Raw genomic sequence first — 27,026 nt, 5'->3', positions numbered from 1 at the left:
ATCAGCTCACAGATGAAGTTCTAGTCCAGCTGCTGCAAAGATAGATCGGGGGGCTACGGATTCACCCTTCCCGGAGAACACTCTGCACCCTTCCTCAGACACCGCCAACCTCTCCTCCACATCCCAACCCCAACCCCTCCAGCCAACCCTTTGTGGATGTATACATGCATGCACTATGCAAGCTGCACTACCACCCAACCCAGCTGCCCCTCCCCCCCTTTACCGGTACTTATATCTTTCCTTGATTCATCCTGATATCCCTTCCTCAGCCCCCCTCATAGCGACACCCTTGCATAGTCCAAGTCAAGTCCAAGTCCCCTTCAACTCAATCTTCCACTCAAGCATACCCCCCGGGCACCGCCCCTTCAGCTCAATAACCCAACCATCTCCCAACCCTATCACCCCACCGCCCAAAGGGCAAACCCAAACCCAAAGCGAGAACAATGTACGCAACCCATCTATCTATCTATCTATCTATCCACCATCTTCCATCTACCCCTCAAACCGTGACTCCACGAATCCAAGACTCCAAGACTCCAAGACTCCAAGACTCCAATCCCAAAACCATAGATCCATCTATCAATCTAATCAACATCCCATCCCACCGCGCTTACCTCCCCACCCCCCAAATCTAGTTGCCAGTGCATAGCTAGTGCAGATCACCCACCCACCCAATCTAGATTCAATTTCGATATGGGAGATGTGTTGTGTGCTTTCTTCGTAGAAGAACTGAACTGTAAATATCTGCACAGTAATAGAGGCGCACAGAGATCCTCGAACCCAAAACTAGTAGGGTTGTCAGTCTGGGAACGGGACAGGGCAGGACAGCACGATACACCCCATTTATCTAGCTAGCTAGCTAGCTGGGATGTCAGTGTCGGTGTCAGAGTCGGTAAGTAAATGGTTTGTCTCCGGCCCGGCTTGGGGCGTTGAGATTCGTTTTGGGTTCTGTGTCGTGTGGAGTGGGCTGTGTTGTGTTGTGTTGGATCGGGTCTTGTTGGCGAGGAGGGGTCTGGAGCTATACTGTGCTGTGGGTTGTGATGGGGTCACTTGATGCACCGGTGAGTTAGCCTTGTGCTGTGCTGTGCTGTGCTGTGCTGTGCTGTTGTTGGACTTGGATTGAGGTGGGAAAGGGCGGGAGATAGGAGGAAGGTAGTTCGGACTGCTTTGTCAACTGGCTTCTTGCGTATGTGTAGTCGACACACGGAAAGGCGATGGGCGATGCTTAGTAAAATATCCTACAAGGGTTGTACCAATCCAGATACTAAGTCGATCGGGGAGCGTGGACGGAACCCCGTCTGCTTCCAGCTGTTTCAACACCATGGACAACCCAACCCTACAAGAGTAAAAGTCATCAACGAGGACGAGACAAGCATGGTAGATCATGTACTTCCATTAGGACTAGCCAATATAAAATCGTGACAACCAACAAAACATATCGAAACTATCTAGGGTAACAACAGCAATTGGTATTATTTGCAAAACAATGCAAGCATCCAGTCATTCTAGTTCGCCAAAGCATGGCCAATGAAGTTCGACAGCTCCTTGGCCTTCGTGCCCAGGGTCATGGTGAAGTGGTTCGCTTCTTCCATGATCGTGATGCCGCCGACGTTGCTCGGCCCCACAAGCGTGTCCCACTTGTTGGGTCCAAGGTCGGTACGGTTGTTCAGCAGCCAAATCATTTCACGCGGATCAGGGCTGCCGTCGGCAGCGGGTTCCGGACGTGGATCATTGGGCTTGTTGCAGACGCCATCCTTGGCCCAGATAAGGAAGACCTTGGGCATCTTGCTGGCCCATTTAGGATCATCGAACGGGAGCGGTGCCGCGCGGTACGCATCCAGGGAATCGATAAAGGCCAGGAAGTGAGGGAGGAGCCAGGCCGGAGGCGCGGATCTGCCTTCGCCGAAGAATCCGATCGAATCAAAGAACCGATACAGTCTTGGCGGAAGCTTCTCCAGTCCAATAGGGAAAGGGCTATCGAGAAGGAGGAGACGGTCAACTCGTTCGCCTTCTTCGAGAATCAGGTAGCGGGCAGCATCGTAGGCGCAAATGCCGCCGGCCGACCAACCGCCAAAGTTGTAAGGGCCCTTGGGCTGTCTGCGCCGCACCTCGGCAAGATAAGGGAATGTAAGCTCTTGGAGAGGGAACTTCAAGTTCTCTGGCGTCTTCATGTAGGGGCAGTTGAGCCCGTAGACACAGACGTCGGGACCAACCCGGGGAATCGTTGCGTAAGATGTGGCCGAGCCGGATCCATCAGGGAACAGGAACAACGATTGCGTAGCAGTCTTGGGATTGCCCTGGAGGACAATCGAGGTTGCCGGGGGGTGTTGAGCAGCACGCACATTGATATCCGACTTCATCGCCGGCAGCACCTCCGGAAGTCTTATAGGCTCCGGGATCGGCGCGGCCTTGGGCTTCAGGTCGAGAGCAGTCTCCACCTCCTCGAGAGTTTGATGCTCGATAAAGAACTCGCCTGGGAGATCCATGTCCAGTGTTTCACGGATCCTGCCTAGGACATTGAGGGAGAGAAGAGAATCCATTCCCATCTCACCCAAATTCTCATCTGCCTTGAGCTCATCCTCAGCCACACCAATTTCATCAGCGATGATCGCACGAATCTCCTTCATGGTAGCATGCTGGTCGACTTCGATCACCATCTCTTTTTCGTTGGGAGGAGAGGCAACTACCGGGGAGCTAAGACCCGACTCGTCCGAGCCATCATTGAAAGAGAAGCTCGACTCTGGATCACTGGTTGACCCATCGCTGCTTTCCGAAGGGCTGATCTGAGCTATCAACCGCTTGAAGTCCTTAACGGTCGGCTGGTCGATGAAAACCGACGAGTCCAGATCAAGGTTTAGCTCTTCACGGTACCGTCCGGTGATATTGAGAGATAGCAAAGAGTCCACTCCATAATCGGCGAAGACCAAGTCATCCGAGATCTCGGACTCGGAGAGGCCTACTTCAGCTGCAAGTATGCTGAGTGCCCGCACGATAACGCTGGGTCCACTCGACTTCAGGAGTGATTTCGTGGGTGTAGGCGCTTTAGCACGGGTCTTGTTGCCTGCAGCAGGCACGGGCTTCTGGATCACACTTGCAGTAGGACGAACGGGGGCGGAGGCTTTGGCAGCTCCGGCGGGCGGAAGCACAGTGTCGAGAATCTTACGAGGTAATGCTTGGAACTGTTTGAAATCTGGTCAGCTTTCTGCAAATATGACTGCACGGCAATGGGGCTTACTTGAACAGATCCGTAAACAGCGATGATTTCGTCGCCCTCGAAGACGTAGACGTCACCAGCCCATATGGAGTTCTGCCAGGGCTGCATTCTGACGTAGGTCCTGTAGGTGGAGTCTTTAGAGAACTTCTTCAGACAGCGCATCGAGTCCCAGCCATGGTTCACGAAAACTTGCGACTTGGAGTCGGTGCCGTCACTCGCGTTCATGATGAAACCCGACAAATGCCCAAAACTGTCGATCCAGAACGGATTCCTATGGAAGTCTCCCGCCGGAGCTTCAAACTTGACCCTTGCAGTGGCTTCGTGATTATCGCTGTCTAGAATGACTTCGCGGATAGATTTGAAGTTGTCATCGTAGTCAACCAAGGTAGCGAAGAGCTTGTACACCATGCCCCTCTGAAGCCTATGCGCTTCTCCGTTCTCTGCGATTTCATGCAGACGGTCAATGCTCCTCTTGATGAGATAGGACATGCGCTTCCACTCTTTCTGTGTAGCAGCACAGTCAAAGAATTTCACCGTGCATGTTGCATGTTCAGCGGTCTTCTTTCCTTCTGTGGTGACCGAGTAAATCTGAATTGACACACGTTGCTCCGCCCAGGTTGCCGTTGCAGAAATTCTGAAAAGTTGCTGGCCACCTTTCGCTATAAGTGTTTTGGGAACAGACACGTCGGCCACATCAAGACCCACGTCCTTGAACTCAGGCTTATACTTATTGATTAAGTACTCTGCGAGCGTTTGAGCAATGTCGGCATAGAGAGACTGTATCAGTGGTTAGCGCAGCTGTAGTAAGACGAGAATTCAAACATAACGAGCACTTACTGATGGGCAGAGATTGGCTCCGTTCACTTTGTGTCCCTGAATGACGCGGCGAAGCTCCGGATGGTCAAGGTCATTCTCAACGACCACTGTGGATGTGTCCCCCTCATTTCGAGTCTCAATGACCTTTTGAGCTGCAGTGGTTAGATATTCGTACTTTGGTGCAGTCTCAATGGCTGCAACGGGCGCTCCCTTAGACAGACAGAAGTTATTGGTGTACGGGATCCAATAGTTCTTGAGATCCCAGTTGTAGGCAGGGAGACGCAGTACTTGATGAGAAGAGCTGAAGTCTTGATGGTACTGCTTCCAGTTCAGATCAATGCCCGCCAAGTGCAATGCAGACATGCTATTTGAAAGGACCTTCCATGTATCCTCCTCTCGTCGAAGAGAGGCAATGGTGGTCACCTGGGGCCCAAGTGTTGCCTTGATCATCCCCGAGCAGATGGTGTGAGAACCCAGTTCAACCCACAGCGTCTTGTCATCGGCTAATTTTGCGTGCCTAATAGCTTCGAGAGCGCCGAGGAAGTTGACAGTGCTCCGACAATGGTCCTTGAGGTACTTAGCTCCGAGAACATGAGCATTAGCCTCTGTGATGACCTCACCAAGGAGAGCCGAGACGAAAGGAGTTGTGGGTTTATGGAATGTAACGCCTTGGGCAAGAGCCTCGAATCTGTCCAAGATAGGATCAACCTGCGGGGAGTGGAACGCGTACGGGACCCGTAGTTTGGTTGCCTTGACGTTCTCAGTTGAGCATTTCTGTGCCAAGTCCTCGATGTCCGAGGCAAGGCCACTGATAACAGTCTCGGCCGGAGCATTGACACAGGCGATCGTGTGAACATCATCCTTGAGGAAGTGCTTGATCTCGGCAAGCGAAGCCCTGATTGCCAGCATGGAGTGGGTTCCAACCTCGCATTTCTCGGTGAGCAATTGTGCTCGGCGTCCACATAGGTAGATTGCGTCACTTGTTGATAAAATTCCAGCAGCATTCAGGGCGGCATAGTCGCCAAGACTGTGGCCAAGAACGAAAGCCGGTTTGACACCCAGTGAACTCCAGTAGCTGATCAGGGCCATCTGGACGCAGCATGTGCCTACCTGCACAACCACTGGGCTCAACTCTTCGACAGGAATGGTACCATCGACAAGAGATAAAATCGAAGGCAACCCTTGACTCTGTGCGATGCAATCAAAATGCTCAATTGTGTCTCGGAATGGAGAGCAAGTATTATAAAGCTCTTTGCCCATTCCGGTGTATTGAGCTCCCTGACCGGTGAAGACAAAGCCAATGCCTGGAGTCTTCGCTGGGACAGCGGTAAATGTGTCGCGCTGAGCGGCAGCATGCAAAGACTCACGCAAGCTCTGCAAAGTCGAGCCAACAGCGGTAATTCTGAAGGGGTGGTGAATCCTGCGAGCAGTGGTGGTGTAAGCCACGTTGGGAACCAACTCAGACTCTTTAACTCCGAATGAGTTGGCGTATGAGTCCAGGTACTTGATTAGAGAGTTGACGTTGTTTTTCAAAGCACTCTGGGACCGAGCCGAGACTGCAACAACGTGAAATGATCGAGGGTCCTGACTAGTCGTCTCAGGGATCGGCCCATCTTCGATCAGGAGGGCGGTGTTGCCACCAGCGGCAGAGAAATTATTAACAAAGGCGCGGCGCTTTCCAGAAGCTGGCCGGTTCCAGGGAGTAGGCTGGAATGCAATATGAACATTACGCTTCGCGAAATCAGTGGGGAAGTTGTGGTTGATCTTGTTCTTGATACCGCAGTGAGGTGGGATCTGGTTTTCTCTCATCATCATGAGGACCTTGACAAGTGCTGTTACCCCGGAAGCGGACTCTCCATGTCCGATGTTGGATTTTGCAGAGCCCAGGTGAAGGGACTGCGTCGGGCCACGCCGATAGTCAGGGGCAAAGACATCGAGAACAGACTGCATCTCGACCGCATCTCCTGCCTGTGTGCCTGTACCGTGCATTTCAATGTAGCTTACATCTTTCGGGTCGACATTCGCTTCGTTAAGCAGTTTATTGAAGATGAATGCTTGTGCTCCCACGTGGGGGCGGGTGATAGAGACCGACTCGGCGGAGTGGTTGGTGTATGCCCCGTTGATAATGCCGATGATTGGGTCTTTATCTGCTTCTGCATCCTCAAGTCGTTTCAACAGAATGGTACCAACACCATCGGCTCTGCAATATCCATCGGCGCCGTCGTCAAACGTGTTGCAATTACCCTTAGTTGACAGGAAATGCCCACGATCCAAACCAGCGTGATTGTCCGGGTTGGTCAAGATATTGACACCCCCCGCAATGGCGGTGTCACAATCGTTCCTCCATATGGAATTGCAAGCCACGTGAATAGCTGCAAGACTGGATGAGCACGCCGTATCGACGCTGACACTGGGACCACTAAACTTGAAGTAATAATTGATCCGGCCAGGGGTGAAGGCACGATTGCCACCCGGGATGAAGTAGGTATCAATATCTTGCCCACTGTTGATCTCACGATAGTCATCACTGGTCATCCCGTAAAAGATTCCGACACGGTCTCTTTGGGTTGATGGGGAGCTATCGGGAATGAAACCAGCCATCTCAAGAGCTTCGTAGGCTGTCAGTAGAGCAAGCCGCTGAGCCGGGTCAGCCTGAAGGGCTTCTCTTGGCGACATGTTAAAGAACCGTGGGTCGAATAGTCCAGGTTCTTTGATCCAGCAACCGTATTGTACTTTACTCGTGTTTCGTCTGGCACCAGTCTCGTCATAATGCGCCTCAACATCCCAGCGATCAGCAGGAACCTTCCGGTGCACATCAAGGCCCTTCTGCAGAATTTCCCAGAACGCCTCCGGACTTTCGGAGTCAGGAAACCGACCCGACATACCAATAATGGCTATTTTGGAGCATTCGGTCTTTCCACTCAAATTAGGCTTGTCTGTAGCAGAAACGTCGCCGATTCCGGTTTCAAGCGAGATATTCGCGACTCCGGCCTTCTTGAAAGCAGTGTGAAGGCTTTGGGTGGCACTGGTAGAGATAGGGGTAAGCTGGCATGACTGGCTGTTTGCCGATTCAACGATCGAGATGCATGACTCTGTGACCTTATCCCAGCAGAGTCGACGCAATAAGATTTCTTCAATGGCGACCTGCAGAACCTCCTTGATCTTGCTGGCCCCGATGGGTGTGCCAGTGTTGCTGGACAACACAGGGATATGTGTGGTGTAATGCCCGAGACGTTCTTCGGGGAATGATTCCAGAATCCGGTCCACGTCTCTGCTGTCGTATAAATGCGGAGCATGGTAAGGCCCGTGGATCAGCACTCTCGTATGTTTGTAGTTCCCTGCAAGACCGTTCTCGATGAATGCGTCAAGGACAAGTGGTGGCGCGCTGATCGTGACTCCATTGGAGCCCACTGCGCTGATGTAAGGCCTTGACGACGGGGGGATCGCCTGCAATGGTCAGTACTTTGATCATGTTAAGAGCCGCTAGTCTTACAGTTTTGATGCTATACTCTTCGATCAAAGTAGAGGCGCTTTCCTCGCCCAGTCCCGAAACCAGAACGGACCATGGCGAGGCACTTGCTTCAGAGTCGACAAGCTCTCGAACACGCAAGACACATAGTCCGAGCCGCAGGGCAACTAATACTGTTTCCACTGCGGCGGGCAGGAGCTCTCCAACGTTTCTCGAGGCACTCACAGCCGCACAGCTGAGAAGCCCTGTACACAGCCCAACCAGCTGGCAGCCCTGTGATGGGTACGCATTCCCCAAATCTCCATAGTAGCTTGAGGCATATTAGAGCGATCGCTGTGGGACTGGAAACGATGATACTTACTTGATAAAAGACCCCAGCTGATAAATACATGTAAAAGCGCTCTCGAGGACGGGGCTCGGTCCTGATTCACGGTATCTGGCGAGCAGATCTATAAGGCTTGTGCATCGGGGGAAAATTTTGCGCTGGGCTGGTGGCAGCTTCGAGATCTCCTGCCGTAGTGCGTAAAAGGATTGTTGGAAGAAAGATTGAACGATGGTATTGTTTTTGGCTTGGATAAGACGACGCAGACCTGTTTCGAAGTCGCTGGTCTGGTCTCCAAAGAGGTAAACACGGTACGGGCCCTCCATTGTTAGGAGCGGCGTATTCTTCACCAACAAAATTTGGGTTGTTGAGCCTGAAATCACCACACTTGTTGGCCCCATGTTGAAGGGCAGCAAGCTTTATACAGAGATAGAATTACCCAGCATCCCAGAGTGGGGGGAGCGTGTCTCATCTGCGGCATGTTCAGAACTGGTTAAGATGCATTCCCTGCGCATCTAGGGGGCCGAAATCTGAGCGTTGATGCCATGGCGTTGACCCCAGTGCGTAGCATTGCCACATATCCAGCAAACCATGAGGTCAGCAGCGAGTGACAGGATTGTTCTCGAATTCTGTATGGTACGCCTTTCCTCTCATGGCTAACACCATATCGATATCATTTACAACTGAAGGAGGAGCCGTGAGCGGATGCCACCGTTACTGTGGGTCGAATAGTATCCCTATCCGAGGGGGTTGGTGGGGACTCCATACTTCCAAGTATAGAGAATTCTAGACTTACTAAATTGCCTTCGAAATAAGTGTATGTGGGCTCCCTGCACCAGCACACTTGCAGCATGATCGTCAAGGGGTGAGGTACCATTGTCTTAACCCCTGCTTCCACGGCTTCCACGGATGGGTAACCAGCGTAGGCAGCCAAGTATTTGGTAAAAGGTGCTGCAGCAAACTTCAGGGTCCAGTGATCGCATCGTGGCCATGGATGGGTGGGCTTTGCGCGGGGGGGTAGAAAAAGACAAAGAAAGACGAAGCAAGTATATTCCGACAGAGGAAAGTCGTTGAAACCGTATTTGGCGACGATCAACCCGTGGAGTTTGCATACGATCACGTGTCAATGCCTTCTTTCGGTTGTTTGGACACCGCAATCACTAACTTACTACCTTCTCCTCTTGTCCGCTCCTCTCCTCTTTTCTCTTACTCCTCTCCTCTCCTCTCCTCTCCTTTCCTCCCGAGTCCCCTCGCTTTACTTCCTCATGGAGTATGAGACACAAAATTCCACGGCACAGGCCGTAAGATTTCTGGCTTGGCGGAATCTGTGGAGTTTACCGGGAAACATGCCTAAAACCTCAGGGTGCGTGCCTTGACGGTGAGCTTACCAGCCTTGCTTTGTTGACACCGCCAAAAGATACTATGATCGATCGATGAACTGAATCAGGGGCGTGGAATGTCACTAGCAAGGCCTTGATTGATGTCATGACCAGAACCAAGCTCGAATCATGATTACAATATCAAATAACCCGCCCGTCATGAGCTTGGCCCAGACAGCCACAATGAGACAACCCATAGAACAAATTGCTTGTCGTGGAGTAAGCAATCTCTGGGCTGTCGTGGCCATAGTATGACGGTTCATATCGACCAAGCCATGCTTAGCGCGCAATTCTTCCTCGATGAGTACGTGACATAGTCATCAGCAGCTCATGGGAAATACCATTCTTGCTGACAGTGAGAAGGTATTCCCACCCCTAGGCACCCGAGTTTCTCCTCCCGTCAGTGGCCGGATAGATTGGATATGCCATTGTAGGATTCCTCAGAAAGTTACCTTCCTGGGAAGCCGCTGGACTTGATATCCGGGGTACTTATAGCTCAATTTGTCCTGGTTGCCAAGTATGATGGTCTTTGAACCACGAGAGAGAAGATGGGCAATATCTTAGCAAGAGCTTAATCGACACCGGTAGCTACCACCTACTTTGGTCCTGTCGACTTCTTTGAACCTCCGCATCTGCAATGACGGGGTAGTCGTTTGTTAAGAAATTTTCTGTTTCTGATCAAGGAAGGCTCTATTGGTTAGGTATACCGTTCTGCGGACCTAGTAAAACCTTCATTAAGCGGGCATCATGGACTCGCCTTCGCAAATGCTTCCCCAACTGATGTCGTAAACAACCTGCTTTTGATTAAAGGAGAACGGCAGCAGTTTCAATTTAAGGTAGGGTCCAACACAACCCTCCTAAAGTGACCAATGTTATTGTGTCACAGATAAGATCAAAATCTCTGTGACAGCTCACATCAAGCAACATAATCAATCGACAGCACTAATGCGCCACATACCAAATTGAGCTGTATGAATGATACATCACTATAACATCTCCGATGTACCTTGTCGGTCCTGATGAAGAGGTCCGGTTCTCTGGTCGCTACATCGTACTGCAGTGGGCCTGATACCCAAGTGCCAAATGAGAGGTGCCGGTCCATCTACTAGGCATCAGAAATACGCCCTGAATTTGGCTTCCAGACTCGGGCCATGGGAATCTAGAGCTCCTCTCTAATCAAACTTGGTCAACATTAACGGCTCTGCATTGTTACGGCCGTACAGAGTCGGTCGCTTCCTAGTAGGGTCAGGTCGTGACTGCGAAGCATAGAAACATATAGTGTCCTTCTTGTGATGAATGTTAAATCGGTCACGAGAGCAGATCGGACACAGGGATATATAATCAACATTCTAGGAGACCCTAGTGGTATCGATGGCCAAACTGGATTTTCACGAACTGCCCTTGACAACGAGGCCAAAGCTAAAGCATCAGTGAGAGGACACATAGAACGATCATAAGACTACCCTCGAAGCTTCAAGGCTTGTCTCATGACGTGCTTGTTAGAGAGACTCCCTTGTGCTTGATTTGCGCCCGCAAATTGAACAACATTGGCAGCATTCCTGCCTAGTCAGGCATGCACAACGTTTAGCACATGAGCTCAGTGGCTGTTGAGCAATTTGCTTCAGATATGGGTTTGCAACAACCACCGATCAAGGTCGCTGCACAAGGACTCGTTGCGCGTCATCTTCGGCTAGAGCAGGACAAACGCTTGATAATGGGTTGTTTTCCAGCCTTTGTTCCAGTTTTCATCAGCAGTCTGTCTGATAATGTAATTATTTGCAGGGTTCAGTGTTTGTGGTACGAGTCTCGAAAGCAACGACGCGGTGCTTGCTTCTCTTAGGCTGTATTGAAAGTCTGGACCCCTGATGGTTGTTTTTGGTTTTAGACAAGCTTAGTGGAGCAGGAGAAAGGAACCATGGATCGTAGATAAGGCGTCAAACAGCAATCGGGGGAACCAGAGACGAAAGAGAAGCTGGAGACGAATGAATGAAACCGACGGCGGCGAATTGAACCACGGGGACAGTGCGCAATAAGCTTATCGATAAGCCGCCCACTAAGCCCGATCGAGTGCCCACGTAAACACCAAAACATCGATCGGGCCTCACCGTTCACTTCAGCTCCCGTCGTCCCTCTCTCTCTCTCTCACTCTCACCCTCTCTCTCAACCAATCCTCTCTCCCTCCGTCGTGTCGAGATCCTCTGTCGCTATTCACTCTCGCTATCTATCGCTCCTGCTCGTCTTTGACTTTCGTCTTCTCCTACTCGCTCTTTTGCATTCATCCCATCTTCCCCTCCCCACACCCTTTCTCGCCCGCGCCGTGTCCTCGGTCTTTCTCCCTCCCTGTTATGACCGAGGCGCCCTGCTTTCCCAGTACTGCTGCATGAGAGCAGTCTCTTTCCCCGTCGCATTCCTATAGCCCACCGCCCCTGGAATCTGATACATCATTCCATCTCACCGGCTTGCAGTCTACCATGCTTGGGTTTGCAGCTCCACCTCATTGTTCTTGATGTTCTCGTTATCGTTGCTTGATTGACCCACAGCGCGCCTCGGACTAGACTCGTCTCGTTGCCTTGTATTTTCCGGTTCCACCTCATTCACTCCAGGAATATTCTTGTCCATTGACGTGATACCAAGCCTAAGTTAATCTTTGATTGACTCGCACTATACCGGTCGCTGCCACGATACAGTCGGAGGTTCGTGGGGAACCGCAGTCGCAATGGCGCCCGCCGCCCCCCAACTCCCCGCCCGGTTTCCATGCTGGTGTCGAGCCATATACTCGTGGGGAGGCGAGACAAAACGTGATCTGGGGTTTGTGGAAGGTGATCTTATCGAATGTTTGAACGCAGGAGATGGACAATGGTGGATGGGTCGATTACGGCGCGACAGGCGCATGATGGGTCTGTTCCCATCCAACTTCGTCGAGGTCCTTGGGGAGGACTTTGTACCCGTGACTAGGTCGACAAGCCCCATGATTTCCGCAACGGTCTCTCCGATAACGAACCCTACTTCGGCGCCGAAGAAGACGAAGACCGTTTTCCGGAAACCATTTCAGGCCCATAGGGAAGCTCTTGCGCCAACGGGCGAGTTGTCTCGTGGCGGCATGTCGTCTTCCCCCGTGATGACAAGCTCTATTCCACAAACGCCACCCCGGGATGGCAGCCTTTCTGGAAAGGTAAAACCATTGCGAACGCCAACCACCGCAGTCAAGCATCGGAGCTCTGTATCGAGGCCGCCCTCGCGGTCGCGGCCTCCATCGCGCGCAGCGTCACCTCGTCCTCCAGCTGAGCCTGATCCGCTCCTGTCATCGAGCGCTCCGGCACCATATAACCCGCGCATGAGACCCCCGTCTCGAGCAGTATCACCGTATCCTTCCGATAGTCCCCGCAACAGGCCCCCGTCTCGAGCTGTATCGCCTTACCCGTCTGATAACCCCGAGCTTCACATGCCACTGATCCCTCCCGTGCGAACGACAATGCATCCCACTCCTCCATCTCATGCCGCGTCTCCCCATATCCCCGCCGACTACGACTACATGCCCTCGCCATATCCCGATCGGCACGGTATAGCAATACCCGGGCGATCTTCCCGAGAGATCTCGCCCTTACAGCTGCAAGAACGGGAAGAATCTCCGCCTCCGCCCCCGCCTCCGCATCGCGTGGCGGTACATCGACAGCCATCTCCTGGGCCTCTTGTCCCATCGCGGTTGGATATGAACGACCGTTATGCTACCATGCCCAGGACACCATCGCCTGCTGCCCATTCTGAGGGCCGCGGCCTTACGCCCTCTCCTCTCCGTGATGCAATGGAGGATGTTATGACTTCTCTGGAGGATATGGGGCTGTCTCGAAGCACGCAATCACCATCCCCACAGCCACAGACACAGCCACTGTTCAATAACCCCTGGTCACCAGATGCCTACGAAGGATTGAATCAGAGTCGACCCTTGCGAACTTCCAACCGACCCGTAACATCCATGGGATTCGACGGGTACAAGGAATATCAGCAACCTGGGAGCCAGAAACATAGGAACAGCGTTTGGACGCATGACCCCTATCCGGATGGCCCTCCGCAGCTGAACAATTACGTACAAAGAATGGAGAGCCGCCTCCGTCAGATGCAGGAACAGAATCGACAGGGCTCGGAGGAGATTCAGCCAGAGGAGGACGAAGAGCCTCCACCGCCTCCTCCAAGAGGCGTCCCGTACCATGGCCGACATAACTCGATTCCGGCACAATATCCATATCTTCGAGGACGACGATCAGGACAGGACCTCCGTGAGGATCTACTCAATCGCAGCTACACAAATAAATCTAGCACCACGACTTCCTCGAGCGGGGTGCAAAGCATCAGCACTAGTCTCACAGCAAGTACCGAGCGAACCAATTTCAGTGTGATGAGCGGTCCATCAGCTGGTGGATTTAGCGCAACAAGTGCCGGAAGCTACGCTAGGAGAATGACGCCAGCTGAACGACCAAACACAGCGACTGATACGTTCCGCTCTCGAGGGTTCAGCGATGTATCTCGGGTATCTAGACCTGAGACGCCACTCACAGGGATATCATATCATTCGAGCCACAATACCTCTCGACAGGGCGCGTCTTCCGCCATTCCATGGTCTGCTGCTCAAGCTGCACCGGAAGAGACCGCAGGGGTGCTTGGGGGTCTGTCTACTCCAAAGGCCAAGAAACCAGGATTCTTCAAGAAAATATTCGAGTCGGCGAAGACAGGAGCAGCTAACGCTCGGAGCAGCATTGCGGTTGGTCAGAGCGGTGGTACTTTCTCCCCCTCTAAAGGACGAGGTATCTCGCCGATCCGTGCCTTGCAATCTAGCCGGGACTCGGCTCGGGATGCAGGAAGTGCCTCTGCCATAGATTGGGTGCAGGTGCGGCGTGATGTCAACCGCGCCAGCTCTCCGAGTCACAATGAGCGGGTTGAGAGAGCGGAGCGATGCCAAATGATGGACCACCCAGTCATCTACGCGGTGGAGGAACTCAACGAGACCGCGGAAGGTGACGAAAGCATTGATGGGTTGCCCATCAGCGAACCTAACAATTTTGGCTCCTTCAATCTCAGTCTGGTCGACAAGAGCGCCCGCTTCGTCAACAGTCTGCCACCAATGACGAATCCGGCCAGCCTTGCCCATGGGTATGTGTGTCGTCCGTACAAGAGTGATATTCAACGGTTGCGGGCTATCTTCACCTGGGTTAGCGAGAAGATTGCTTGGGACGAGCCGGTTGAAGAAATTGGGATCGACCTGAAACGCGTACTACAGACGAAACGGGGAAGCCCTCAAGAGGTTGCGTTTCTGGTCAAGGAGATGTGTGCCGCCGTTGGTCTTCATGCTGAAGTTATCAGAGGCTTCTTGAAAACCCCAGGAGAATTGCACGAATACGACGGCGTTGCACGCGCGAACCATTGGTGGAACTCAGTCCTCGTGGATGGTGAATGGCGCATCATGGATTGTTCTCTAGCCAGTCCTACCAACCCGCAAAGGAATCTATTCGTCACCAACAACTCTTCCGTTGCCGAGAGTTGGTACTTCCTAGCGCGTCCTCTAGAGATCTGTTACACCCACCTTCCGCTCTCACCCCATGAGCAGCACATCTGCCCACCCATCTCGCCCGATGTCCTGATGGCTCTTCCAGCCGCCTGCCCGCCGTACTTCAAGCTAAACATGCAGTTCCCAGACTATGATACCAGCGTGGTCCGGATCGAGGGACTCGAGGTCATGCAGATCCGTCTTCTCGTTCCCGCAGACGTCGAATGCGCAGCCGAAGTCGAAGCGCCCGGTTTCGCCTGCGATGCGGATGGCGATTGCTTCGAGAACGGAGAGACGGTGCGCAAACGGGCTCTCGTCCAGCCTGACTGGATCAATGGACAGAAACGGATCACCGTCAAGGCGGTCTTACCGGGCGATGAGGGACAAGGCATGGTCAAGATCTATGCAGGCAAGAAGGGGCTCATGCACTCCAGCCGAGACATCCCCCATCCCTTGGCTCTTGCCCTTCCTATCATCCACACGGGAGACAATCCGCCCTACGACTTCGTGCTACGCCATCCGACCCCTCATGCCCAACGGCACGATCTATACATCATCCAGCCGCAGTGCGCCAAGCTGGCCGTGAGCAACACCTTTGTGTTTGCCGTGCGCCAGCACCCCGCTTCGTCCCCCTATCAACCGGGCGGCAGCGATCTCGGGGTCAGTGGTGGTCGTGTGTCGCCGTCGGTCTACTCGCGGCCGGCCAGTGCCTTGAGCATGGTGTCCAGCTCCGCGGGAGGATCGTCGGTCTCCGCCGTCTCGAACGAGTTCTCGGCCTCCACCTCGGCCATCTCCTCCGGTCGCTCGCTGTCCGGGCGGGAGAAGCCGGCCAAGCTGGCCATCCAGTCTCCCTCGGGCAAGATCCTGCGGTTGACGCGCAAAGCCGACCACATGATCAGCTCCAACAGCCTGGCCGATTCCGCCACGGACGCCACGGCGGATGGCAGCGTGTGGGAGACGGTCATCAAGATTGGGGAACGAGGTATCTGGCGGGGGTTGGTTCTCGCCGACCGCGTTGCGCGATGGTGTGTATTCTGCGAATGGGAATGCTACTGACGTAGCAACTTACCCTCCGTCAGTAACTTTATTCTGGCTATTGCATTACCCATGCGAATCCTTTGCAACCCAACTTAACATGCATATCCTTTTTTTTCCTACTGTCTTCCTTACCTTGATGGTTACATCCAGCATAGACCGCATCGTCTGAAGCCCCAGGGTTGGGTTTTTTTTCTTTTCTGTTGCACCCTTGCATTTGTTTCACTGCACTTGCATCTACACTCTGCAGCACGTGTCCCACTGCTGCAGGGTGTACATTATTCCTTGCTCGGAGGGGAGAGGGGCCAAGTCACACCCTGTTGTGTTTGTTGCTTTTCCTCTCCTTTTTTTGCATTGCATTCGGGATTGTTTCCCTTCCTTTGGGAATCTGAATTATATAATCATAATTCCCCCCCTTCCCCAAAACTCTTCCCATTGTGCGGCGTTACTCGGTTTCGTCTTGACTCCTTTTCGTTTCTATAGCACGCAAAGCAAGCACGCAAGCAAGCAAGCAAAAAACGTTGCATTGCATACCTTCCCTCAACTTACCTGACCTGTACTTTCTGTGTCTTGTTTGTTTGTACTATTGTATGATGTCTGAATGATCTACGGCTGGTCACATAGATACACACACATGAATCTTCTTCACATTCGAATTAGGATTTACTAGGGAATTAGTAGGATACTATACCGTCCTATCCAATCATTATGCTTGACTATACTATACTAGGCTGTCCTATCCTGTCCTATCCTGTCCTATCCTGTCCTATCCTGTCCTATCCTATATAATACTACTATGCTATACGATACTATAGATCGGTCTAAATGCAGGGGATATATACACCGCAAGAAACGCACCAACCACCAACCACCAACCACCAACCACCAACCACGCACAGCGAGAGCGAGAGCGATAATGCCTGCGTCAGACAGCAAGGACCGCCTCCCTGACCAACGGAGCGACCTGCTTCCGACTCTTGGCCACATCGCCCTGCACCCACACCCCCATCCACATGTTTTCGTGTCTGTGGCTGTCGTCGTGCTCCATGCAGTCCAACCACGTCTGCACGGCCGCCTCGTCCTCGTCCAGCAGCGCCCGCCACTTCTCCAGCCCCAGCTCCTTCCGGCCTCGCTGCACGAAAGCCTCCGCTGCCGCGATGGCGGTGGGCCTGCGCTCCGAGGAAGAGGGCACGCCGACGAGAATCTCGCGGTGGAACCGTCCTTCCTTCCCCGGGGACGTGGACGTTCCCGGAGACGCGGGAGACGCAGAAGCAGAAGCAGCAGCCGGCCCCGCGAACGCAGTCATCAGCACGACGATATCCAGGCCGCGGTGGCGTGCAAACGCGACCAGCTCGTCCAGGAACCGATCCGGCGAGGCGTTGGAGTCGGCCTTTCGCATCACCCAGGGCAGCGACTTGACGACCGAGCAGATTCCGATCTTGATTGCCGCGTTGTCGTCGTCACCCCCATCCTTGCTGCTGCTGCTGCTGCCATCGGCAACAGAGGAGGATGAAACAGAGGAAGGAACCTCCACCCACTCCTTGTAATCCCGCCCCAGCACCTCGGGCACGGTCAACAGCTCCAGACTGTTTTCCTTGGCCGTCGCGATCCGCCGGTAGAACGCGTGGTGGTCCCACAGCTTCTCGCCGGAGGAGATGCCCACGGCGATGGACCCCACCTGTTGCTGGCAGTTTGTGCTGTTGATCTTCGCCCGGAGGAAGCTGTAGGATAGCGTGTCGGCGTCGGTGACTTTCTCCTTCGCGGTGAAATTGGCTGTGTCGATGAGGATGGGCGCGAGGGCGAGTTTGGAGAGTTGGTGCTCGTGGGCCGCGGCGGTTGTTAGTTCCTCCGGGCTGGTGTCGGCGGTTGCTGGGTTCTGGGGGGATGGCGTGGTGGTGGAGGTGGAGGTGGAGGAGGAAAGAGGGTGCGGCGTCCACCGGCCCATTCGCTCTAACATGCTCACTACCAGGGAGGCACAGGAGCCCGTGGGCTGGATGAGGAACGGCTGGTCGGCCGCGATGGGCGGCAGGAAGTCCTCGTCGACGTGGTGGTCGATGCAGCCGACGACCTGGAAGGTGATCGCCTCGAGGCCGGGGAGCGTGCCTTGGCCCTTTTGGGAGGGGGAGCGGTTGGGCAGCGCGTTCCAATCGACCAGGACGGCGTCGACAAGCGGCAGGGTATCGGCAGCATTGGACTGGGCGAGGTGGGCGGCGAAATCGGCGACGGTGAGCAGGTGGCTGCGGAGGAGGTCCGCGGTGGTGTCCGCCTCAATCTCCCATGGTTGCTCGGTCGGGGCCGCGGGGTGCGTGGCCAGGTGCAGGGCTTCGAGGAATTCCGGGCGGAGACGGCGCAGCTCGGGGCCGGAGGGGACGTCGGGGAGGTTGATGAGGGGAACGTGAGGGCGTGGATGGGCGAAGTAGGCATACACCAGCGCGGAGACGATCGAGTCCACGTCCGCCGACGGGTTGCCGATGACGTAGATCGGAGTCTCCTCCGGGCGCGTGATGCGACCGGCCAGGAAGCGGTGATGTGTTTGCAGGGATTGAGCGAGGAATCTGAAGAGACTCCGATCGAGGGCTGGCATGGTGAGCTTGGGTGGGCGTTGACTTGGCAGCGTAAGAACGAAGCTCGTCGTCGATGTCGATATCAAGAAGTTTCTCCTCTCACCGACTGGATTGCCATTAAGACATCATCGCGGCAGAATCTCACCGCTATCGTGCCCATCCTTTAACACACGATGTATGTACTCCGTACACTCCTCTCCAACAACTACAAACTATTCCAATCCCACTACTCCCACTTCAGTCCTCCTCCTGTCCGTTCCCGGGGGAGAACCCCCGGACCCCCCTTTCTTTCAGCTTCCTGGGAAAGCGCAGCCCTAAGTTCTACGTGGAAACCCGCTGACGGAGACCCCGCAGACATCCGCTATATACTAACTACTCCTCTCACCTCTCAACCTCACCACCTCAAAAACACATCCATCAATCGATCCTCAAACAATGGCACCCTTAACTCTCCCCCCAGCATTCGCGCAAATCCCGCGCCATCCCCTCCTCTACCCCCACCCATCCCCAATCCACCCCCTCCCCGCCCTAACCAAACACCTTCTCCCCAAACCCCGACCCCAAACCCAAATAACCCTGCACGCCAAACGCGAAGACCAAGCCTCCCCACTGGCCTGCTCCGGCAACAAATACCGCAAGCTCGAATACCTCATCCCAGACATCCTCTCGCCCGCCCCGCAATACGGGGGACTGGGCCCCAGCCCCGAGCGGGGGAGTGCATGTGCACCGGCACCACCGCCATCATCAAGCTCCACCCCTCCAAAACCAACCCTAATAACAGAAGGCGCCCTCCAAAGCAACCACACCGTCCAAGTCGCCGCCCTAGCCACCCACCTCAACCTCTCCGCCGTGCTGTGCCTCCACAAAACCACCGGCGGCGGATGGCGCACCGCGCCGGACCCGCGCGCCTTCGCGCGCATCGGCAACGTCCAGCTCGCGAAGCTCCTTGGCGCAGACGTCAGACTGCTCGACTCGGCGAATGTCCAGGCCAAGAAGGAAGACTCAAACGCCGGCGGCGGCGGCAACAACAACAACAACAACCCCGACAACGACCCCATCGCATCAATCATGCACACCCTCCGCACCCACGAGGGCAAGATCCCCTACTGGATCCCCTCGGGAGCCAGTCTGCACCCCCTCGGCGGATTGGGGTACGCGCGCGGTGCGTTTGAGATTGCCGCGCAGGAGGGAGATGCCCCACAGCACGCCGAATCTTGGCCGAAGTCACGGTACGACTATATCTTCGTCGCCTGCGGCAGCGGAAGTACCCTGGGCGGATTGATCGCGGGGTTCAAGTTGCTCGAGAAGGTAGAGGGACAACAATCACGAGCAACCGCAGCAGCAGCAGCACGGCAGCAGCAACAGCCCCGCCCACCCCGCAAGATCATCGGCGTGCTCACGTCGCCCACCAGCCCCAGAGCCTACCACGAGGAGCGCGTGCTGCGGTTCGCGCGGCAGGCGGCCGAGTTGATCGGGTTGGATGATCCGCAGCGCGAGATCACGGCGGCGGATGTGACGCTCGAGGAGCGGTTCGTGGGTGCCGGGTACGGGGTGCTGGATGCGGAGACCAAGCAGGCCATGAACGTGGTGGCGCACACGGAGGCCGTCGTCCTCGACCCCGTGTATACGGCCAAGGTGGCGCGGGCGATGATGCATTGGGTGGGGTCGGGCGAGTTGGAGGAGGATTGGCGGCGGCGGAGGGGGAGGGGAAAGTCTGAAACTGGGCCTGGGAAGCTCGCGGAGGAGCCCGGCGACGCGGTGAATGTGCTGTTTATACATACCGGGGGCCAGTCGGCGTTGAGTGCGTATGCTGATGCTGAGTGATTTACCTAGTCCTGAAGAGTGGTGGACTGTTGTAGCGTTATGTAGCCTGGACCACGACCTGGATTAGATACACGGGTCATACGATGAACTAGCACGGTATACGAACAAGCACGGGTATACAAGACTAGAAAATGATAATACCATGAAGAGATAGGAAGATGACATTGTACATCGGGCGCTCAGGCCATTAATAACAAACACGAAACAAACAACGCATGGATGAGACCCTGCTCGCCTGGTCCTTTTAATACACCGAGTCCATAACAAAAAGTATTAAAGCACCGTAGTACTCGAAATCAAACCCCAGACACGTCAACACCGTTACTCGTTCATGAACCACACACAGAAAACCACCAGATGAAAATTTCGGAACGCCGCCGAATGCCTGAATGCAAGGTCAAGGAATCTAACAAGGAAGAGAGAAGAGAGGAAGAAGAGGGGGGAAAAGCGCGCTTATTCGATGTCGTCCACATCCACGTGGCCATTGACTTTATCATCACTAGACTCGTCATCCGGAAGCTCGGAATGACTCTCGCCGTTGCTCACATCAAGAACCTCCAGTGCCTCGTTGGCATGTGTGTTCTCCATGGGCTCGGGCTCGGGCTCCGCCTCCTGATCTCCTTCGGTGTCCTGGTTAGTAAGATCGGCAAACACATCGTCCAAGTTTTGCCGAGGACTACTGTCGAAGGGATCCTGAGAGTCAACAACCCCAGGAGGGCCGTCGTGATGATCCCGAGTATACCGTGGGGAGCTGAACAGAGACGTATCCAGACCCGAGTGATGGAGGGGAGGCGATCGAGGAGGGAACGACGGCGAGTCTGCCGAGGAGACATGGGGCAAGAAAGCGGAGGATCCCGGCGCAAAAGCCGGCGTCGAGTCAGACGCAGAGAGAGTGTAACTGGCAGAGAAAGGATACGGCGGGTTCTGCGGATCGCCCATGGTCAAGGTAGGCCCTGACTCCGAATTGGAACCGTCACCGCCGCCAGGAGATGCCTGAAGCAGGGTAGGCCGACCCGTGGTGATATCAATGGACTTGCGTTTGACTGGGTTGGGCTGCTTGGAGCGTAGATGCGGGGGAAGATCCTCGGGTCGCTCCACGCCAAGTTGTGCCATGATCTTCTGCTGCTTGGTCGGCCGAGGTTTGCGGGTGGAAAGTGACTGTTCCAGGATAGGCGGGGCCTCCGGTGCAACAGGCGCCCATTTGTGGATCTCCTGACGGAAGAAGTTCGTTTCGTACGCCAACAAAACCTCCGCGCCCTCGATTTTGCGCAAGTAGAAGATCAGCGTGGGCACTTCCTCGGTAGTCGTGCAGGCAGCATTCGTGAAGCTCTGGAGGAAGTCGCGGAACGTGGTTGCTTGATTGACGATACTGTCCAGGATCTCTTCCTCGTCGGGTTGGAACGGCAGACCAGGGATCTCGGCTTGCCACTCGAGGAGATCCTCTAGCTTCGGACGAGCAGCATCCCTAGGGATCTTCTGTCGCCAGTCGCAAATCGGGCAAGTGTACTTGTCGAATTCCTTGACTTTTCCGCGGGCAATCTTCAAGCACTTTCCATGATACCTATGGCCAACGTTAGAACAACATCCAGAGTACCGATTGAACAGTGAACTCACCACTCATGACAGACCTCGCACTCAATCATCATGCCTGCTTCCGAGTGTCGGCAGATGCAGAACACATCTCGCTTGCGTGATTTCCCCCCGCCCCACATGCTAGGAGCGGGATTGCTCTCCAGCAGACCATCTGGGCTGTTGTCTCGCGACGCAGGCTCAACAGGAGGCCGGCAACGATCTTCCAGATCAAAGCAATAGGAATTCCGCTTCTCCACATACTCCATGTGAGATTTCAGAATATGCAGCGGAGCATTGGCTTTGCCAAAAAGCTTCTTTCCTTTGCGCATCCAGTCTTCATGGCGCTTTTGTTCCCGCTCTAGGTCAATCGCGCCGGTCGGCCGACTGTTCAATCCCTCCAAGGACTCCATTAGTTCTCGGACATCCTTGTATTTGGGACGATTCTGGTAATCCGGGTCCTTGCTTTTCTCATAGAGGGTCTGGATCCTCTTCTGCGCCTCACGTTGTTTGGTTAATATGGCATCTACAGCGGCAAGGGTCTCGGGGGAGACAGGGAAGCGAGACGCCTGCGCAGAGAGAGCCTCCAATTGCTGGTAGTGAACGGATTCCACGGCCATTAGTTCTTTAGCCTTCGCTTCCCAGGCCTCACCAAGGCGAGCGAGTTCCTTGAGGTAGATCAGGTGGTCGTTGGTGTCTGGTAAGTTCAACTGGTCGCCGGCGAGAATCAGCTCCTGGCAGTCCTTGAGGGTCAAATTTTGGTCGCGCCTGCGGCGCACGTCTTCTTTCCATTTCAGTTGTCGGAGGATGTGCTCTAGTCTTTCAACCTCGGGTATTTCCACGTTGAAATTGCGAGAGGATTCCACCAGATCTTCGACTTCCTGGGCCGATCGGATGTGGGGGTTCATGAGGGCAACGTTAACGTCCTGGCGGAATTGCTCGATCTCGCGGGTCTTCTCTTCCAGTGCCGCCATCTGTGGACAGTCGAACGACAGTTTATCAGCCTCTGTAAGAAGGGCGTAGATGTTTTCTACTCTGCGAACTTCACGATCACGTTCTTCCAGCTGCGCAGCCTTGGAAGTACCCTTGCGCCACGCCTTCTCGTTCTTCCTCCGGTTCTGCTGCTTGCGGGTAATATAATTGGTTGCTTCTTCAACCCATTTATCGCAGCGCTGGACAAAGGCCGCGAGATCTGGGAGACCAGGCAGATGGTATGGGATTTTCTCACCTTCGCTTAGTAGGTTATGGAGGACCTTCAATTGGGGTTTGGGCTCGTCTTCTAGGATCTTGTCGAGTTTCTCCCCCCATGCCTCTGGGATCCTGGCGCGTTCCTGGACTTTCGACACCACGGCCTTCAGGGTCTCGTCGCTCAGGCGGTAACGCAGTACGTGATCCGGGCCAAGTAGTCGTTGCGCTAGTGATTCTCCGCAACAGTCGTATGTTTCGGCGTGTGGCAAACACACGGTTTTCCCCGTCTTCCGGCACCGGAACTGCGCGAGATAGGTATATGCCTTGCAATGATGGCATTGATAGTCATCTTCGGGAAGGTCTTCCTCCTCGACAACAAACTTCAATTGGCAGTCGCCAGTTGCGGGGTCCTCGGAGTACAGGGCGCATTTGTGCGGAGCGGCTTCACGATGGCGTGCGGCGAAGGCGGCCCGATCATTCAATTCCCTTACGCAAGTACGCTGCAGAGCTGGTGCTAGCCACTTGGCGGTGGTGATAGACGAATCGCGGGCGGCAGCTGTCAGGAGCAGCTCGTCATGCGAGAAGCACGGGTGTCGCCGAAAGTCCTGCAGGCGCAAAACACCCCTGGCGCCCCAAGGCTCCCAGTCAGCCGGAGCGAAATTGACGGCCTCATTGAAATTGAACCCATGGTTGAAACCTGCATGGTAGGCCTGAGGGAAGGTGATGACAAACTGTCCAGCTCGCTGATCGAGAGCATAGACTCTGACACCAGCTTTCCTGAGCTGATCGGGTGGCATCAGGGTGACCAATTGGAAGAGAAGATCCGGCTGGCCTTCGAACAGTTCAGGTACTGCTTGCCGCATGGCGTCTTCGAACGCTTCCGCATCGGCCCCGGGAATGCCATACCAGGTTTTGGTGGCACCAAAGTGCTGGTAATTGGCCGAATACGCGTAGTGATCCTCATTGTGCCAACAGAAGGTCGAGAAGCACATACCAACGTAGACCCAGGGAACCGTCATTCCGGAGATATCGGACTTAATATGGCGGAACAGCGAGTCCCCATGGAACGGCAACACGTTGAGATTCCAGGGGTCAACCGAATATGGATCGAGAGGGTTGCGTTCAATTGTAGGGAAACCACTTCCATGGGTGGTCGAATGGATATCGGCACCATACTCGACTTCAACGGTTTCTGTCAAGCTCTCCACCAAGCGCCAAAATTCACGCTCGACATCATCTTCAGACTCGCGTCTGTGAGTGTTGAGGACAGGATCGAATGGCATTTTGGACGCGAAATACTTTTGCTTAAATGTATTCGCCTTTTCTTGGAACTGCTTGAGCGAATACACCCCACCTTCTTCGAACCCAAACTCCCCTGTGCCGACGAGACACTTGGGACAATGCCAATCGTACTCGGGAGTTGTGGTGAGAGGCGGATCGAGGCAGGACTTGTGATATCCATGATCGCAACTATCACAGAGCAGGATTGATGGCCGGTCTTCGGATTTACCGCAGACTTCACATTTCTAGGACTCATTAGCAAAGGCTCTGCAGCCGTACACCCAAGAAGGCCTTACATCTCCATTTTTCCGAATGTCCGTCTTGCGTTGACGGGGCGGAGCAGGGCGGAGAAGACTCATATGAGACCCAGAGACAGTTGGCAAAGGCGCGTCTGTTTGTGTCAGTTAGGACCAAATGACTCGCAGGCAAGCGGCAAATACCTTTACGAAGACGCTTGCTGCGACGGCCATTGGCATCGAGCTCGCCACTCTCCGTTTGAGAACCACTCTCGTGGCTGATCGCGCGCTTCATGGGCGGAGCGCCGTGACCATTGCCCGGGTGTTCGGCTACACTCTTGGGAGTGAGTGAGCCATTATCAGCCTCGCGCTTCACTGCCGGCACGCTATTCACCGCCACAAAAGACGGAGACCGGTTGACCGCAGTAAAGCCACCGGAAGTGTTAACCGCAGTGAAACCGGAAGCAATCGGCCGAGGCGGTGTAGGCTCAACTGGTGGAGTGGGTTTCTCTGGAGTCGCTTCCACCTCCCTCGAGGCAATGACAGGTGCGCTTGCTATCGGCTGCGGCGTTGCCGAAGGGGTGCCATTTTCTAAGGGAGCTGGTTTCTTGGGCATGGGCGACGGGTGGGGCGACGGCGTATATGGGCCACCATGCTCAAGCTCCAGTTGTTGCTGGACCCCCGGCTTAGCCACACGTAGATATTCCTCATACGGCTGTAACCATCTCTGATAGGAGTTTTTCAACGATGTGGAGAGGGACGACATGATTTTGCCACTGTAGCCTAGATCGCGACCAATCTCCGCCCATTTCTTCATCTTGCAGACTGAGTCGAACCCGCCACGCACCTCGACTGCCTTTTTCAGTTTATACAGGTCCAGGGGGCGCTTGTCGACGCTGGGGAAACGATTGAGGTTGGTACCATGTTGCTTGTGAAACTTGGCTAGCTGATCGAGGTAGTTCAAGTTTGCACGAGTCCCTGGCTCCGGGTCAGAACTGGGCTGCGGAGCTCCACCGGCGGCAGACGTGGCTGAACGCGGGGGCATACCTCCTTCGACCGAGTTGAGCTCCTGTCGACGGGTTTTGAAATGGAAACGCTGTTGGAGGGTGATCTGGTTAGCCGCTTCACTCTTCGCGAGGCACGTTATCCCACGCGACTCTTCCCAGTTAAGGAACAAGGGGCGCGTCAACGAAAGCACGCAACGAACATACCTCAGTGTCTATAGCGAAGGGCGGTTGCCAATTTTCCGGGGGAATGATTCGGCAGATTCCATATTTACTGGCCTCCGGCGCGATTCTGCGGATGTATGCTTCAGGGTCCTTGAAATCCTCCTCCGTCGGACGATAGGTTGGTGCCTCTTCTAATCCATGAGGCCGAACTCGCTTGGTTGGTTCTCGGGGGGCATTGGGCTGGCCACGCCGCTCTACCGTGGACAAATCGAGGGGCGCGGACCGTCGAGCGCTCAAGGGAACATTGTGAGAATGCGAAGGATGGGTACTGGAAGATCGGGTAGGCTGGCGACTCGCTGAAGGCTGAATGCCCGCGGAGGGACCTCCTGCTGAGGCCGGAGCCACCATCTCTCACAGCGTAGGCGCGGATCGAGAGGAGGGCGAATTTGCGCGTAGGTTTACCGCGGACGGAAGGGGGCCAGCATCCGATGCGAAAAACACATGGATGGAGGCCAAGGCCAAGAGGAAGGAGAGGATTGTCAGCAGCAGGAGGGCGGTCAGCAGAGGTTTGGACGAAGATCCTTAAGATCGGATGATAAGATGGGGCGGGAGGGTAAAAACTGGAGGGAGGGTCGAGAAAGAGAGTGGAGGAGGATAATTTGATGATGGGGGGAGGGGAGTGGGTGGGAAGGGAAAGGGTAGCCAGCAGATGTTCCCAGGGAAGGCCGAGATGAACCCGGGAGGGTTAGTGTGGAGAATCTCGGAAAAGGAACAAGAAGTCGATCAAGCTGGTAACGTGCCCACCGGGAGGGAGTGATAATGATTTGTTTGATGGGGGGCTGGGGGTTAGGTGAGAAAGGAGAAGAGAGAGAAGGAGAAAATACTGAAAGAGTGTGGAAGTAGGAAACGAAGCTGATGCCGAGTATGAGTCGAGCAGTTGGGGGGGAGGTTCAGTTGTTGACGACGGGAGGAAGTCAAGTAGACCTCGTTATTAGCACGGTAGCAGCACGGTAGCTAGTATGTAGCCTGAATATGGGGGGGATGGAAAGATAGGTGAGTTAGCTAGCACTTAGCAAGTAGCACTTAGCAGTGACGATTGGCAAATGGCCGTAGCCGGAAGTAGTAGTAGTAGTGTAGGGACTTAGTGAGAGTAGTGTAGTGTAGTGTAGTGTCGTGTGTAGTTCAAGTGAGTGTTGGGTGAGAATGAAGTTCTTCCCATGACTTGCTTACCTTGACAGGAAACTTGACAGGCCCAATGTTTGTGCAATGACAGGCCAAGGCAAGAGAGAGAAGGAAAAGGAGGGTGGTGAGAGAGACAAGCGAGTCCGACCAGAAAAGAGAGGAAAAGAGAGTTTGCAAGAGCAAAAAAAGGTCAAAAAAGGTCAGGATCCAATCCATCAATGGAGGTAATTCCATCAACT

At 54.4% G+C, this 27,026-nt stretch overlaps 6 protein-coding genes across 6 annotated transcripts; 3 read left to right on the top strand and 3 right to left on the bottom strand.

Moving 5' to 3' along the window:
• The first annotated feature begins 82 nt into the window (after positions 1-82).
• Positions 83-728, top strand: BO66DRAFT_205525 (uncharacterized protein). Its single transcript, XM_025642553.1, has one exon. It carries the CDS (start codon positions 176-178, stop codon positions 647-649), a length of 474 nt encoding a protein of 157 aa, XP_025507580.1. The 5' UTR covers positions 83-175; the 3' UTR covers positions 650-728.
• A 664-nt stretch (positions 729-1,392) lies between these two features.
• pksP (polyketide synthase alb1) lies at positions 1,393-8,222 on the bottom strand (the record flags this gene model as incomplete). The annotated part of the gene is made up of 6 exons (XM_025650278.1): positions 1,393-3,179; positions 3,236-3,991; positions 4,052-7,477; positions 7,524-7,609; positions 7,725-7,744; positions 7,861-8,222. The coding sequence occupies 6 exons, from the start codon at positions 8,220-8,222 to the stop codon at positions 1,506-1,508; spliced, it is 6,324 nt and encodes a 2,107-aa protein (XP_025507579.1). The 3' UTR covers positions 1,393-1,505.
• Positions 8,223-12,826: 4,604 nt separating this feature from the next.
• Positions 12,827-16,214, top strand: BO66DRAFT_388875 (putative SH3 domain protein (Cyk3)). Its single transcript, XM_025646663.1, has 2 exons — positions 12,827-16,060; positions 16,119-16,214. The coding sequence occupies exon 1, from the start codon at positions 12,931-12,933 to the stop codon at positions 15,793-15,795; it is 2,865 nt and encodes a 954-aa protein (XP_025507578.1). The 5' UTR covers positions 12,827-12,930; the 3' UTR covers positions 15,796-16,060; positions 16,119-16,214.
• Positions 16,215-16,459: 245 nt separating this feature from the next.
• On the bottom strand, positions 16,460-18,400 carry BO66DRAFT_388873 (putative exopolyphosphatase). Its single transcript, XM_025646662.1, has one exon. It carries the CDS (start codon positions 18,356-18,358, stop codon positions 16,700-16,702), a length of 1,659 nt encoding a protein of 552 aa, XP_025507577.1. The 5' UTR covers positions 18,359-18,400; the 3' UTR covers positions 16,460-16,699.
• Positions 18,401-18,517: 117 nt separating this feature from the next.
• BO66DRAFT_426255 (tryptophan synthase beta subunit-like PLP-dependent enzyme) lies at positions 18,518-20,310 on the top strand. Its single transcript, XM_025650277.1, has one exon. It carries the CDS (start codon positions 18,774-18,776, stop codon positions 20,160-20,162), a length of 1,389 nt encoding a protein of 462 aa, XP_025507576.1. The 5' UTR covers positions 18,518-18,773; the 3' UTR covers positions 20,163-20,310.
• A 78-nt stretch (positions 20,311-20,388) lies between these two features.
• Positions 20,389-26,379, bottom strand: BO66DRAFT_205344 (putative PHD transcription factor (Rum1)). Its single transcript, XM_025642552.1, has 5 exons — positions 25,648-26,379; positions 24,641-25,532; positions 24,497-24,591; positions 21,777-24,445; positions 20,389-21,723 (listed from the first exon to the last, which is right to left on the bottom strand). Exons 1-5 carry the CDS (start codon positions 26,011-26,013, stop codon positions 20,616-20,618), a joined length of 5,130 nt encoding a protein of 1,709 aa, XP_025507575.1. The 5' UTR covers positions 26,014-26,379; the 3' UTR covers positions 20,389-20,615.
• Between the last annotated feature and the right edge of the window lie 647 nt (positions 26,380-27,026).

The sequence above is a fragment of the Aspergillus aculeatinus genome, assembly GCF_003184765.1.
Source record: "Aspergillus aculeatinus CBS 121060 unplaced genomic scaffold BO66scaffold_6, whole genome shotgun sequence".
Taxonomy (NCBI): domain Eukaryota; kingdom Fungi; phylum Ascomycota; class Eurotiomycetes; order Eurotiales; family Aspergillaceae; genus Aspergillus; species Aspergillus aculeatinus.
Note: the sequence above shows the minus strand (reverse complement) of the source record. Positions and strands in the feature narration are given on the sequence as shown.